Genomic DNA, 15671 nt, shown 5'->3' on the forward strand with positions numbered 1-15671 from the left:
TCACGACTGTCTTGGTGTGTTTGGACCATAATAGTTTGTTGGTGATGTGGACACCAAGGAACTTGAAACTGTCGATGGGAATGGGGGCGTGTTCGGCCCTCCTTTTCCTGTAGTCCACGATCAGCTCCTTTGTCTTGATCACATTGAGGAAGAGGTTGTTGTCCTGGCACCACATGGCCAGGTCTCTGACCTCCTCCCTATAGTCTGTCTCATCGTTGTCGGTGATCAGGCCTACCACTGCTGTGTCGTTGGAAAATGTAATGATGGTGTTGGAGTATGCTTGGCTACGCAGTCGTGGGTGAACAGGGAGTACAGGAGGGGACTAAGCATGCACCCCTGAGGGGCCGCCGTGTTGATGATCAGCGTGGCAGATGTGTTGTTACCTACCCTTACCACCTGGGGGCGGCCCGTCAGGAAGTCCAGGATCCAGTTGCAGAGGGAGGTGTTTAGTCCCATGGTCCTTAGCTTAGTGTTGAGCTTTGAGGGCACTATGGTGTTGAACACTGAGCTGTAGTCAATGAACAGCATTCTCACGTAGGTGTTATTTTTGTCCAGGTGGGAAAGGGCAGTGTGGAGTGCGATTGAGATTGTGCCATCTGTGGATCTGTTGGGGCGGTATGCAAATTGGAGTGGGTCTAGGGTTTCCGAGATGATGGTGTTGATGTGAGCCATGACCAGCCTTTTAAAGCACTTCATGGCTACCAACGTGAGTACTTCGGGTCGGTAGTCATTTAGGCAGGTTACCTTCACTTTCTTGGGCACAGGGACTATGGTGGTTTGCTTGAAACGTAGGTAGAAGTGTAGGTATTACAGACGGGGTCAAGGAGAGGTTGAACGTGTCAGTGAAGACACTTCCCATGCTCTGAGTACGCGTCCTGGTAATCCGTCTGGCCCTGCAGCCTTGTGAATGTTGACCTGTTTAAAGTTCTTGCTCACATCGGCTACGGAGAGCGTTATCACACAGTCGTCCAGAACAGCTGGTGCTCTCATGCATGCGTCAGTGCTGCTTGCCTCGAAGCGAGTATAGTCCGTAATAGTTTGCAAGCCCTGCCACATCCGACGAGCGTCAGAGCCGGTGTAGTAGGATTCAATCTTAGTCCTGTATTAACGCTTTGCCCGTTTGATGGTTCGTCTGAGCAGGAGTTCTTATAAGCGTCCGGATTAGTTTCCCGCTCCTTGAAAGCGGCAGCTCTAGCCTTTAGCTCAGTGTGGATGTTTCCTGTAATCCATGGCTTCTGGTTTGGATATGTACGTACGGTCACTGTGGGGAAGACGTCGTCAATGCACTTATTGATGAAGCCGGTGACTGAAGTGGTATACTCCTCAATGCCATTGGATGAATCCCGGAACATTTTCCAGTCTGTGCTCGCAAAACAGTCCTGTAGCATAGCATCTGCGTCATCTGAACACTTCCATATTGAGCGAGTCACTGGTACTTCCTGCTTTAGTTTTTGCTTGTAAGCAGGAAGGATAGAATTATGGTCAGATTTGCCAAATGGTGGCCGAGGGAGAGCTTTGTAAGCGTCTCTGTGTGTGGAGTAAAGGTGGTCTAGAGTATTTTCTTTCTCTGGTTGCACATGTGACATGCTGGTAGAACGGATTTAAGTTTGCCTGCATTAAAGTCCCCGGCCACTAGGAGCGCTGCCTCTGGTTGAGCGTTTTCCTGTTTACTTATGGCCTTATACAGCTCATTGAGTGCAATCTTAGTGCCAGCATCGGTTTGTGGTGGTAAATAGACAGCTATGAAAAATATAGATGAGAACTCTCTTGGTAGATAGTGTGGTCTACAGCTTATCATGAGGTACTCTACCTCAGGCGAGCAAAACCTCGAGACTTCCTTAATATGCTTGCAACGCCAGGGTAGTAGGTTCTATTCCCAGGACCATCCATATGTAAAATGTATGCACACATGACTGTCAGTCGCTTTGGATAAAAACGTCTGCTGAATGGCACATATTATAGCACTTTGTTGTCAATTCGTATGTATTAGTATTATGTATTAGTATTATGTATTAGTAATATGTATTAGTATTATGTTTTAGCTTGCCACTTGAACACAATACAATAACTGTTACTGTGATTCTATCAGGTATTGGTGTGGTCAGGAGGGTGGTGTGGTCAGGATGGTTTGTGTGGTCAGGAGGGGGGAGTGGTCAGGAGGGGTGTGGTCAGGAGGGTTGGTGTGGTCAGGAGGGGGGAGTGGTCAGGAGGGTTTGTGTGGTCAGGAGGGGGGTGGTCAGGAGGGGGTGGTCAAGAAGGGGTGTGGTCAGGAGGGGGGTGGTCAGGAGGGGTGTGGTCAGGGAGGGTGGTGTGGTCAGGAGGGGGGTGGTCAAGAGAGGGGGGTGGTCAGGAGGGGGGTGGTCAGGAGGGGTGTGGTCAGGAGGGGGGTGGTCAAGAAGGGGTGTGGTCAGGAGGGGGGTGGTCAGGAGGGGGGTGGTCAGGAGGGTGGTGTGGTCAGGAGGGGGGTGGTCAAGAGAGGGGGGTGGTCAGGAGGGGGGTGGTCAGGAGGGGTGTGGTCAAGAGGGGGGGTGGTCAGGAGGGGGGTGGTCAGGAGGGGGGGGTGGTCAGGGAGGTGGGTGGTCAGGAGGGGTGTGGTCAGGAGGGGGGGTGGTCAAGAAGGGGTGTGGTCAGGAGGGGGGTGGTCAGGAGGGGTGTGGTCAGGAGGGTGGTGTGGTCAGGAGGGGGGTGGTCAAGAGAGGGGGGTGGTCAGGAGGGGGGGTGGTCGGAGGGGGTGTGGTCAGGAGGGGGGTGTGGTCAGGAGGGGGGTGGTCAAGAGGGGGGGTGGTCAGGAGGGGGGTGGTCAGGAGGGGGGTGTGGTCAGGAGTTGTCCATGCACTCAGCATTTGAATAATCCTGCCCGAAAAGGAAATGTGAATTATAATGAATTTTAAAAAACTGTAGGGGTTGATCCATTTTTCGTTAGGGCAAATCAAGTCTGACATTTTATAGTGGAAATTACAAACTTTAGAAGATTTTTTAAACCTTGAATACACTACCAGTTTTGTATTTCCTGCAACAAAAGAGTGATCAAATTAAACCTACTCTTATAGGAGGTAGCTTTACACAGAGTAAAGGGTTAAACCTACTCTGATAGGAGGTATCTTTACACAGAGTAAAGGGTTAAACCTACTCTGATAGGAGGTATCTTTACACAGAGTAAAGGGTTAAACCTACTCTGATAGGAGGTATCTTTACACAGAGTAAAGGGTTAAACCTACTCTGATAAGAGGTATATTTACACAGAGTAAAGGGTTAAACCTACTCTGATAGGAGGTAGCTTTACACAGAGTAAAGGGTTAAACCTACTCTGATAGGAGGTATCTTTACACAGAGTAAAGGGTTAAACAGAGTAAAGGGATTTTATGAGGACAGAGTTACAGAGTATGTAACAGTCTGAGGTAGCTGAGTAGAGAGGAGAGCTTCAGCCTGTAGTGTGTAGCATGCTGAGTTTGATATGCCTAGGTAGCTGTAGTCTACAGAGTAAAGAGTTAAATGGAGAGGAGAGGAGAGGAGAGGGGAGAGGAGAGGGGGAGGAGAGGAGAGAGAGAGGAGAGAGAGGAGAGGAGGAGAAAGGGGAGGGGAGGAGAAGCGAGGAGAGGAAGAGAGGAGAGGAGGAGAGGAGGGAGAGGAGAGGAGAGGGGAGGGGAGGAAAAGGGGAGGGAGGAGAGGGGGGGAGGGGAGGGGGAGGGGAGGAGAGGAGAGTGGAGGGGAGGGGAGGGGAAGGGAGGGGAAAGCCTTGTCAGATAGTTTCTTTAAAGAACCCCTTTGATTATCATAGGTCCGCCCAGTGGTTATCCAGTTACCAGCCTCTCCTCTACCATTGGCTGATGATCCCTCATTATGCGAGGTAGTGAATCCCCGGGGCGTGGGGCCGAGCGGAGCTGAAAGAGCTCCTTTGGCAGGCAGAATAGAGCTTTTATTGAGGATTTTTCTAAGCTCACCATCAGGGACCAAAAAAAAAAAAACTTGAGCCGAATCACTCTGCTCCCCCTTTCTTTCACTCTTTCCCTCATTTTATTTCTGTGAGACGGAGCAGCAGTACAGCGAACGAACGAACGAAGCACCCAGCAGCAAGGCAAGCAGAATGCAAGGAGTCGATCCCCTTGTCTCAGACAACCAGCACAACTAAGAAGGGCAACAGAGAGACAGACAGAGAGACAGAAAGAGAGACAGACAGAGAGACAGACAGACAGAGAGACAGAAAGAGAGGGACAGAGAGATTGGGAGAAAGACGGAAAACACAGACGATTTAAACGGCTGCTGTTGCTTCATCTGTGGAAAAGGATCCTGTCCCTGTCCTGTCCTATCCTGCGGCTACCCCAGGTATCCTGCCACCCCTCCTCTGCCCTCTGATACCCTCTGCCTGCCTTGACTGTCCCTGTCACCTCCATCCCTGGGTTAGAGAGAGAGAGAGAGAGAGAGAGAGAGAGAGAGAGAGAGAGAGAGAGAGAGAGAGAGAGAGAGAGAGAGAGAGAGAGAGAGAGGGGGAAATAAAGTGTAAAAGGACAGAGGAATTGAGACACAGAATATTTAAAGGGCTGCTGGTTGCTGTAGAAGAAGAGATACTGTCCTGTCCCCTTTTCTGCTGTTCTGCCGAGAGGCTGAGACCATGGTGATGGTGCCCGGAGCTGCCCTGGTACCTGGATCCCTACTACCCTGTCTCTGCACCCTGCTCTGCCTGGATCTGCTGTTTCTCCCTGGGCTGGTCGAGCCGTCGGTGCCACTGGAGGACTTCTACCCCTTTGGCCAGGACTGGGGGGATTCCCAGACGATCTCCCAGGACGATGGAGGCTCAGGCCTGGTGGAGATCTCTGTGGCGTTCCCCTTCTTCGGTGACAGGCACTCGGGACTCTACGTGAGTAAAGGAGAGCAGAGCGTGCGACTTATGCAAGAGAATGTGCTCTTTCATTCGTGCAAAACCTGTTGCTTCAAGTGGTATGTGAGAGAATGTGCGTGTGGGGTGTGTGTGTGTATGTGTGTGTGTGTGTGTGTGTGTGTGTGTGTGTGTGTGTGTGTGTGTGTGTGTGTGTGTGTGTGTGTGTGTGGGTGTGTGTGTGTGTGTGTGTGTGTGTGTGTGTGTGTGTGTGTGTGTGTGTGTGTGTGTGTGTGTGTGTGTGTGTGTGTGTGTGTGTGTGTGTGTGTGTGTGTGTGTGTGTGTGTGTGTGTGTGTGTGTGTGTGTGTGTGTGACCTCAGGTGTGCGAGTGATATCGTGTCCAGCCCCCATGGCTGGAATCACAGTCCACCCTGGCTTTCTCATCTCTCTACTGCATCTGCTCTCCCTGCACGTCCAGCACTCTCATGTGCACACACACACACACACACACACACACACACACACACACACACACACATTCACACACACACACATACACACACACATACCCACACACACACAAGAAGGAACGGTATCTGTTGTAAGTCTGTGTTAATAAGTCTGTAGAGAGCTGTTTTAATTTTTTTTATCTTATACTATATTTTTTAACCGCTAATAATATAATATTTTAAACGTTGGATTCTCTTGAAACTGTTTGTGTGTTTCATGTTTACTGTTAATGTTGTTGGGTTTTGTTATTGTTGTTTTGTTTCTTGTTTATTTCACTTGCTTTGGCAATGTAAACACAGAGAGAGAGAGAGAGAGAGGAGAAGAAAAAAGAGAGAGAGAGAGAGAGAGAGAGGTCATTTCTGAGCTTGTATGGGGTTCAGTTCCAACTCATTGAGAAGCCAAAGCCCCTTTAAATCAACACCACCTGTTGGGGCTGTGCATCAGTCTGCATTCAACCTCCCAATACCCCCTTTCCCCTCTTCTCATCTCTCCAACCCCCATCTCCCTTCCCCTCCAATCCTCATCTCCAATCCTCATCTCCCCTCCTCTCCAATCCCCATCTCCCCTCCTCTCCAATCCCCATCTCCCCTCCTCTCCAATCCCCATCTCCCCTCCTCTCCAATCCCCATCTCCCCTCTTCTCCAATCCCCATCTCCCCTCCTCTATAATCCGCATCTCCCTTCCCCTCCAATCCCCATCTCCCCTCCTCTCCAATCCTCATCTCCCCTCCTCTCCAATCCTAATCTCCCCTCCAATCCCCATCTCCAATCCTCATCTCCCCTCCTCTCCAATCCTCATTTCCCCTCCCCTCAATGCCCATCTCCTCTCCAATCCCCATCTCCCCTCCCCTCCAATCCCCATCTCCCCTCCTCTCCAATCCCCATCTCCCCTCCTCTCCAATCCTCATCTCCCCTCCCCTCCAATCCCCATCTCCCCTCCTCATCTCCCCTCCTCTCCAATCCCCATCTCCCCTCCTCTCCAATCCTCATCTCCCCTCCCCTCCAATCCCCATCTCCCCTCCCCTCCCCTCCAATCCCCATCTCCTCCTCTCCAATCCCCATCTCCCCTCCTCATCTCCCCTCCTCTCCAATCCCCATCTCCCCTCCTCATCTCCCCTCCTCTCCAATCCCCATCTCCCCTCCTCATCTCCCCTCATCTCCAATCCCCATCTCCCCTCCTCTCCAATCCCCATCTCCCTTCCTCTGCAATCCCCATCTCCCCTCCTCTCCAATCCCCATCTCCCCTCCTCTCCGTTCCCTCCACTGTGATCCTCCTCTTCGATCCCCCTCTCCCCTCTCCCTTTCCCCCCCCCTTCTCTCTTTTATAACAAGCTGCCAGCCCAGGACATTCGGCGGTACCATGGCAACAATTGGCAAGGTCAAAGGTCAGTGTTCTAACATAAGCCAGTAGCCTCTAGCCAGGTGGAGATTGACGTCATTGTGGAAGGAGGGTGAGGTCAGCGATAGTGACAGAGCAAAACACAAAACAAGGTCAGGAATTACCAAGACTATTCTGACATGACGTGTCCTGCTTAGTTATGCCCCAGTACATATCGTTTTAATTTAGCTCGAGGCATTTGGGCGCGTCGCTCGTGAGGTTAGTGTTCCAATGCAACGACACTGCAGAGCGACACACAGACAGACACAGGGCCAGATATACCTAGACAGGCCATGACATACCAGAGCTGTGCACCCTGCATTATTATGCCTGATGCTATTTTTCTCATTTTACTTGAGGTATGTGACTCTAGCCTTTTTATTTCCGGTATTATTATAGGAGGCAATAGTCATTTGAGACATTTGGGTATGTCATTCACATTTAACAACGTCGACGTTAAACCTTTCTGTATGAAATGTCCTGGTGTGTAACTGTACTTTAGGCTGCAATGAACTGTGGCGCATCTGCTATCTTTCAATACTGTGAAAGTCAGAAGTGAATCACTGGACGAGATAAGACAAGTCTGCATGTTGCCGTGCACTCAGATCTCTGATTAGATTATTAGAGGTACGGTCCGCGTCACAAATGGCCCCCTATTCCCTATGTAGTGCACTTATTTTGACCCGGGGCCCCTAAAGGGTGTCATTAGGGACTCACCCACCATAAGGGGGCGGCAGGTAGCTTAGTGGTTAAGAGCGTTGTGCCAGTAACCGAAAGGTCGCTGGTTCTAATCCCCTAGGCAACTAGGTGAAGAATCTGTCGATGTGCCCTTGAGCAAGGCACTTAACCCTAATTGCTCCTGTAAGTAGCTCTGGATAAGAGCGTCTGCTAAATGACTAAAATGTAAAATGTAAGGACCACATAATGAGAGATAGGGGAGAGTGGGGTAAGTTGAGCCTGTGTTTATGTTCAGCGTCACTCCATCAAGGGAAATATAGTATTATTCTAACAAAGATATCTACATATATTTCAGGATGTTGCGTATTCCTGGAAATATTCATGTAAATATTACAGTTTTGAAAACATAGCTTGTCCAAAAAAAAGTGGTCTCTTGGCTCAACTTACCCTGCGCAACAGGGTAAGTTAACCCGCCAATACATTTCTGTACTGAATGAAATATTACCTTTTTAAAACCATGTCTATTTTTATTTCCCAAACACAATTCCACACAATTGCTTTTTTGTATTTAAATAATTTGAAGCATCTTTTAACACAGGGTTACACCTAACTAATACTTTGCCCACTGGATACAAACTGGTTGAATCAACGTGGAATAGACGTTGAATTGATGTATTTACCCAGTGGGTGGGCTCTATTCAATCTGTAAAGCTGAAGCATTACAGATTTCGTGATAGAAATGGAAAGTTATTTTGCGATTGAGCCGACGTCCGCAGCGTTTACCGTGAATGCTTTCTCCGCTAAAGCAGGAACATTGCCTTAAAATTTCAATCAAACTGTAAAACTGAACTTCGGGGATGTGGATTGAACAGAGACCTTAGTACTTTATTTATTAATTTTTTAACAAAGGCCCTGTTGTTACCTCATATTGACAATGCCTTGCATTACGTGTCTGAGAAGAAAACACTTCGATTTGCTCATCTTGCCATTAGCCATTGGCTCAATTTACCCCACGGCCATTGGCTAAACTTAGCTCAAGGAATACATTTTGACCATATTAGCCCACACAGCTACAAGGATTCACTTTTATGTTAGGTTTAGGACCTCATATTGAAGCTTATAGAGACCCCAACTGATGTATAGAACAATCTTAAAAGTATCTACTTTGGTTTAGATACAAGCACCATGAAACCTCTAACGCAATCAATTCATTTGAAAATCTATTTTTTTGGACCTAACTTGCTTACAGCTTTTCCCATGTGGTTTCTTTCTTCACAGACTCCATGAAATGATGACCTCCCAGGGGCGAAAGTAGAATACATTTCTTCCTGGTACGGGATTCCCTACATAAAAAATAAATTTAAAAAATGATGGCCCTAATCATAGAATAATCATAGAATTATGTAGAGAATCCTTATTAATTTAATAGGATCTCTGTGGGCCTAGTCATAAAGATTTGTCATTTAACTTTTAAAATGTATTACCTTTTATTGTTGCATAACACAACCAGTGATGATGTTTTCATCTGATTGTCAAACAATCACTTCAAAGGGCTCCTTTACCCGGCTAGCTGTGCACGTTCCTCCACTCGCAACCAAAAAGTGGAGCAACCTTTGCCGATTGTTTATGCTGTCCACTGCTGTCCGAGTGCGTGTTGGTGTTTTAATTATTGTAATGTTTTACCGGTATGGTGTACCACCACTATTTATTTTTCTGTGACGCCGTACCGGACAGCCTTAATATTTGGTCAAATTATTAATTTTGTGTGTGATTTCCCAGAAACGAGGGCTGGCTCATCTTCCCCCACTCTCCCCTACTGTGGTTGTAAGAGAAGATATGGAGATATGGTATGATTGCATCTGCGTTATTGAGTGCTGTAGTGAGAAGGGAAGACAGGGTTTCACAGGGATTTTTGTGTTGTTTTATTTATTTATTTTTACACCCTTTTTCTCCCCAATTTCGTGATATCCAATTGAAACCCTCCCTTAACCAAGCCTGAATTCAAACAACTCTCCCCCACATCCCCTCCCCCACATCCCCTCCCCCACATCTCCTCCCCCACATCCCCTCCCCTACATCCCCTCCCCTACATCCCCTCCCCCACATCCCCTCCAGCACATCCCCTCCCCCACATCCCCTCCCCCACATCCCCTCCACCACATCTCCTCCACCACATCCCCTCCCCCACATCCCCTCCCCCACATCTCCTCCACCACATCCCCTCCCCCACATCCCCTCCCCCACATATATATATACAGTGGGGGAAAAAAGTATTTAGTCAGCCACCAATTGTGCAAGTTCTCCCACTTAAAAAGATGAGAGAGGCCTGTAATTTTCATCATAAGTACACGACAACTATGACAGACAAAATGAGAGAAAAAATTTCCAGAAAATCACATTGTAGGATTTTTAATGAATTTATTTGCAAATTATGGTGGAAAATAAGTATTTGGTCAATAACAAAAGTTTCTCAATACTTTGTTATATACCCTTTGTTGGCAATGACACAGGTCAAACATTTTCTGTAAGTCTTCACAAGGTTTTCACACACTGTTGCTGGTATTTTGGCCCATTCCTCCATGCAGATCTCCTCTAGAGCAGTGATGTTTTGGGGCTGTCGCTGGGCAACACAGACTTTCAACTCCCTCCAAAGTTTTTTTATGGGGTTGAGATCTGGAGACTGGCTAGGCCACTCCAGGATCTTGAAATGCTTCTTACGAAGCCACTCCTTCGTTGCCCGGGCGGTGTGTTTGGGATCATTGTCATGCTGAAAGACCCAGCCACGTTTCATCTTCAATGCCCTTGCTGATGGAAGGAGGTTTTCACTCAAAATCTCACAATACATGGCCCCATTCATTCTTTCCTTTACAAGGATCAGTGGTCCTGGTCCCTTTGCAGAAAAACAGCCCCAAACATGATGTTTCCACCCCCATGCTTCACAGTAGGTATGGTGTTCTTTGGATGCAACTCAGCATTCTTTGTCCTCCAAACACGACGAGTTGAGTTTTTACCAAAAAGTTCTATTTTGGTTTCATCTGACCATATGACATTCTCCCAATCCTCTTCTGGATCATCCAAATGCACTCTAGCAAACTTCAGACGGGCCTGGACATGTACTGGCTTAAGCAGGGGGACATGTCTGGCACTGCAGGATTTGAGTCCCTAGTGTGTTACTGATGGTAGGCTTTGTTACTTTGGTCCCAGCTCTCTGCAGGTCATTCACTAGGTCCCCCTGTGTGGTTCTGGGATTTTTGCTCACCGTTCTTGTGATCATTTTGACCCCACGGGGTGAGATCTTGCGTGGAGCCCCAGATCGAGGGAGATTATCAGTGGTCTTGTATGTCTTCCATTTCCTAATAATTGCTCCCACAGTTGATTTCCTCAAACCAAGCTGCTTACCTATTGCAGATTCAGTCTTCCCAGCCTGGTGCAGGTCTACAATTTTGTTTCTGGTGTCCTTTGACAGCTCTTTGGTCTTGGCCATAGTGGAGTTTGGAGTGTGACTGTTTGAGGTGGTGGACAGGTGTCTTTTATACTGATAACAAGTTCAAACAGGTGCCATTAATACAGGTAACGAGTGGAGGACAGAGGAGCCTCTTAAAGAAGACGTTACAGGTCTGTGAGAGCCAGAAATCTTGCTTGTTTGTAGGTGACCAAATACTTATTTTCCACCATAATTTGCAAATAAATTCATAAAAAATCCTACAATGTGATTTTCTGGATTTTTTTTTCTCAATTTGTCTGTCATAGTTGACGTGTACCTAATGATGAAATTACAGGCCTCTCTCATCTTTTTAAGTGGGAGAACTTGCACAATTGGTGGCTGACTAAATAATTTTTTTCCCCACTGTATATACATACATCCATGCACACACACATATCCTTTTTAAAATTATATTTCCCTTCATTACCCCACCACCCCTTCCCCAATTGAAGTAAACTAGTGAACAACAACGCTTAGCCCTCTACTTCCAGCCCATACATACTATATACATTTTATGGACACAGTCAAATTCTACAATAATTATATATATATATTTTTTACTCCTGAACTTCCTCCGATCATTTTCATGATGTCCATCTGGTTTGCTTCTATATGCCATATCTTTCTAACTGTGCTCTTTCACAAAAGCTCTCAACCTATAACCTATATACTTATTATGGACACAGTATGCTTTACATTAGTTATCTTCTTGATATTAGTTGTTGTTATTAGTCGCATCCTTCAGCTCCATTCAACACCTCCCATCTATCTCTTAACACCATCCATATTGGATTTCTATTTGCCATATATTTTACAAAAGTTCTGAACCTTTCTATTCTCATTGTTTCTACAGATCATAAATTGAAAATAAACATTTTTGCTAAAAGTATTATTATATTATTGATCGATTGACTATGACTTTTCAGATCACCCAGTAGTGCTATCTGCAGGGTTAGCTCCAGGTAAATATTGCAATCCTTTAGCCATTCCTGGACCTGTGTCCAAAAACAAGTGGACAGTACCAAAACAAATGATCTAATGATTCTGTCTCTTCGCAGCAAAAACTGCTATTTTAACATAATAATATTTGATTTGATGTGTATGAAATTGTTTGGTGGAATATACATAAAGGGAGATTGATTACCCATAATGCTGTAACTTTGGATAGTTGTACTTCTTGTTTTGATCATCATGATTTAGTGACTGCAAAGAAAATGTATCGATCAACTGGGATTTTTAAAATACAGACTTTCTATTTTGTTTGCTTGGACTCAAGAGATAACTATGGTTGCGTTAATCTTTTTGCAGGCAGTCGTTTTCTTTTGACGAATCTAGTTGCAATTTAGACTGTATAATATAGTTTTGATGAATGTATTCATGTTTTGAGAAGGCAACTACATTTTAAAAAATGCATTTACTGTTTTGCAAACGGCCACAGACTTCTGTGTCTTGTGAAATCTGTTTTTGAAAATCAACAACATTGTTCCAAAGAATGCTTGTATGTGTTTGAGAAAAACTTTAAGTGAAATAAAACTGTGTGTGTGTGTGTGTGTGTGTGTGTGGTGTGTGTGTGGTGTGTGTGGTGTGTGTGGTGTGTGTGTGTGTGTGTGTGTGTGTGTGTGTGTGTGTGTGGTGTGTGTGGTGTGTGTGTGGTGTGTGTGGTGTGTGTGGTGTGTGTGGTGTGTGTGGTGTGTGTGTGTGTGTGTGTGTGTGTGTGTGTGTGTGTGTGGTGTGGTGTGGTGTGTGTGTGTGTGTGTGTGTGTGTGTGTGTGTGTGTGTGTGTCCACACCATGCTGAACAACAAGGTTACACCCCCTCATCTCATTAGGGACTAGGGGAGATACAAGGGCCAGTTAGATGTGTGTCTGAAATGGTACCCTGTTCCCTTTATAGTGCACTACTTTTGGCAAGAGCCCTATGTGCCCTGGTCAAACGAAGTGCACCATAAAGGGAAGAGGGTGCCATTTAGGGGCCCATGTGTGTCGGCTGTAGACACTTCCCTGTGTTTCATTAAACTCTGTGGCGGTGTGACTGTCTGTGAAACGTCCTCCTGACAAGGAAAGGCTAATGTTTTTCCCCCCGGGTACCTTTTTCATTCATGGGGTTTGCTTTGTTCCTAGTTTTCCCAGATTAAAGTTTATTTTAGTGTAGAAATCACTTGGCTCCAAAGAAAACTACCCAAGGAAAACCCTGAAAATATTGGCAAAGATTGGCAAAATAACATGGGTGGTGGAGTGGCATGGTAAGGGGGCTGAGAGAGGCTGAGAGAGAGAGAGAGAGAGAGAGAGAGAGAGAGAGAGAGAGAGAGAGAGAGAGAGAGAGAGAGAGAGAGAGAGAGAGAGAGACTTGTAGGAGGCTGGACTGAACTGCTTTACACAACCCCTTTAAGAGGGCTCTAAGCTCCTTCCCTCTCTTACTGATTGACTGACTGTATGGCTGACTAGATGACTGACTGCCTGCCTGGTTGACTGACTGAGTAGCTATTACCCAAGCACATCAACATCCGAGAGCATATCCTCAATGAAACAGAAAGGTGTTTCAATGGAGCCCCTATCGTCAGATCCATCTCTTTCTCCCCCTACATCTTAACAGAGGTTTTAATCTCAATGTGGCATCCATCTTTAAAAAGTAACACTAACTATGCTATACTAGATTAGAGCCTTACTGGGATTGCCTTAAACCTCCTTAGAGCTGCGATCATGTCAAATGACACCATTCTATGTTTAATAAAGATACTCAGACTCTGAAGGAAACTTTCAAGGCCGGCTTCAAGGAATACTTCTGGATTTTGACCCTTTATCTGAATCCCCCAGAGTCAGATGAACTTGTGAATACCAGTTTTATGTCTCTGTGTCCAGCATGAAGGAAGTTAGAGGTAGTTTTGTGAGCCAATGCTAACTAGCGTTAGCGCAACAGATACCCATAGACCTCCAGTCATTGCGCTAGCGCTAGTTAGCAACTTCCTTCATACTGCACACAGAGATATACAAATGGTATCCACGAGTTCATCTGACTCTGGGGAAGTAGATAAAAGGGCTTCATTGCCAAAATTCCAAAGTATCCCTGTAACCTTTTTCAGATGTTCTCGGGGATCGGATGAGGCGCCTAAACATATTCCAGTTATTGGAAGTATTGATCACTATTTAGTGTTGGCTTGGTTATGGGTGACGTCCTGACCACTGCTACCACTAAACACCACAGCCCTGAGTGGGTTTGTGGAGGTTGTACTGTGCCCCTGACATCCTGGCCTTTCCTCTGCTCTACTGTACCATGTAAAGGTAGGGTTGGGCTTAGTTTAGTAGAAGTTAGCACCCTGTCTCTGGATCTGCCCCTGCAGGCTGCTGCCTCTCTGTTTCCCCACATCCTCTCTTTCTCTGCCATCCTAGGACCCTCCTCTATGGTACCATAGTATCTCTGCCATCCTAGGACCCTGCTCTACGGTACCATAGTATCTCTGCCATCCTAAGACCCTGCTCTATGGTACCATAGTATCTCTGCCATCCTAGGACCCTCCTCTACGGTACCATAGTATCTCTGCCATCCTAGGACCCTCCTCTACGGTACCATAGTATCTCTGCCATCCTAGGACCCTCCTCTACGGTACCATAGTATCTCTGCCATCCTAGGACCCTCCTCTATGGTACCATAGTATCTCTGCCATCCTAGGACCCTCCTCTATGGTACCATAGTATCTCTGCCAACCATAGCATCAGGTAGCTCTTCCATTCCTTTATCTGCTACAATACCATGATACTGACCCCAGGCCCTGTGCCTCTGCCTCTCTGTTTCCCCCACATTGTCGAACAGCCACGTACTCACCACATCACGCTGATGGCAGAGAGAGGGGAAGGCTGATGGAAGAGAGAGGGTAAGGCTGATGGCAGAGAGAGGGTAAGGCTGATGGCAGAGAGAGGGTAAGGCTGATGGCAGAGAGAGGGGAAGGCTGATGGCAGAGAGAGGGGAAGGCTGATGGCAGAGAGAGGGTAAGGCTGATGGCAGAGAGAGGGGAAGGCTGATGGCAGAGAGAGGGGAAGGCTGATGGCAGAGAGAGGGTAAGGCTGATGGCAGAGAGAGGGGAAGGCTGATGGCAGAGAGAGGGGAAGGCTGATGGCAGAGAGAGGGGAAGGCTGATGGCAGAGAAAGGGGAAGGCTGATGGGAGAAAGAGGAGAAGGCTGATGCAGAGATAAAGGAAGGCTGATGCAGAGGGAGGGGTAGGCTGATGGCAGAGAGAGGGTAGGCTGATGGTAGAGAGAGCAAAACTTCCTCTGTTGTTTTTACAGCAAAGTACTCCAGATGATGGTTTCATACGCTGCTGCAGTGCTTGAGGAATCAGATGGAACTTCACCTCTGCTAGTCTTGTGCTTGTGTTTGTGTGTGTGTGTGTGTGTGTGTGTGTGTGTGTGTGTTTTACTCTGATGCTGCTTTGTGACCGGCCATCACATGCTTCCTGCTGGCCAGCCGTGCCAAGTTCACACAGGGTACATCCCAAATGGCCAGCCGTCCCAAATGGCCAGCCGTCCCAAATGGTACCCTTTTTACTATATAGTGCACAATCTTTGGCCAGGGCAGTGCAGGGGCAGAGACAGAGGCTCCCTCCCTCTCTCCCAAATGGCACCCTATTCTATATACAGTGCATTCGGAAAGTATCCAGACCCCTTCACTTTGTCCACATTTTGTGTTGTTGTTAGATTGATGAGGGGGAAAAACAGTTTAATACATTTTAGAATAAGGCTGTAACGTAAAACATTTTGGGAAAAATGAAGGGGGTCTGAATATTTTCTGAAGGCACTGTGTAGTGCACTACTTT

General features: G+C 46.9%; 1 protein-coding gene across 3 annotated transcripts in view; it reads left to right on the plus strand.

Moving 5' to 3' along the window:
* The first annotated feature begins 3950 nt into the window (after nucleotides 1–3950).
* LOC121534163 (sushi, nidogen and EGF-like domain-containing protein 1) overlaps nucleotides 3951–15671 on the plus strand; it is a 77304-nt gene continuing 65583 nt past the window's right edge. For all 3 annotated transcript variants that reach the window (XR_005994548.2, XM_041840685.2, XM_041840687.2), the window contains exon 1: nucleotides 3951–4855. Coding sequence is in view for 2 of the 3 variants with exons in the window: in XM_041840685.2 (XP_041696619.1) it covers nucleotides 4610–4855 (246 nt within the window). In the remaining variant the exon portion in view is untranslated. The remainder of the gene's footprint in view (nucleotides 4856–15671) is intronic.

The sequence above is a fragment of the Coregonus clupeaformis genome, chromosome 20, assembly GCF_020615455.1.
Source record: "Coregonus clupeaformis isolate EN_2021a chromosome 20, ASM2061545v1, whole genome shotgun sequence".
Classification (NCBI taxonomy): Eukaryota; Metazoa; Chordata; class Actinopteri; order Salmoniformes; family Salmonidae; genus Coregonus; species Coregonus clupeaformis.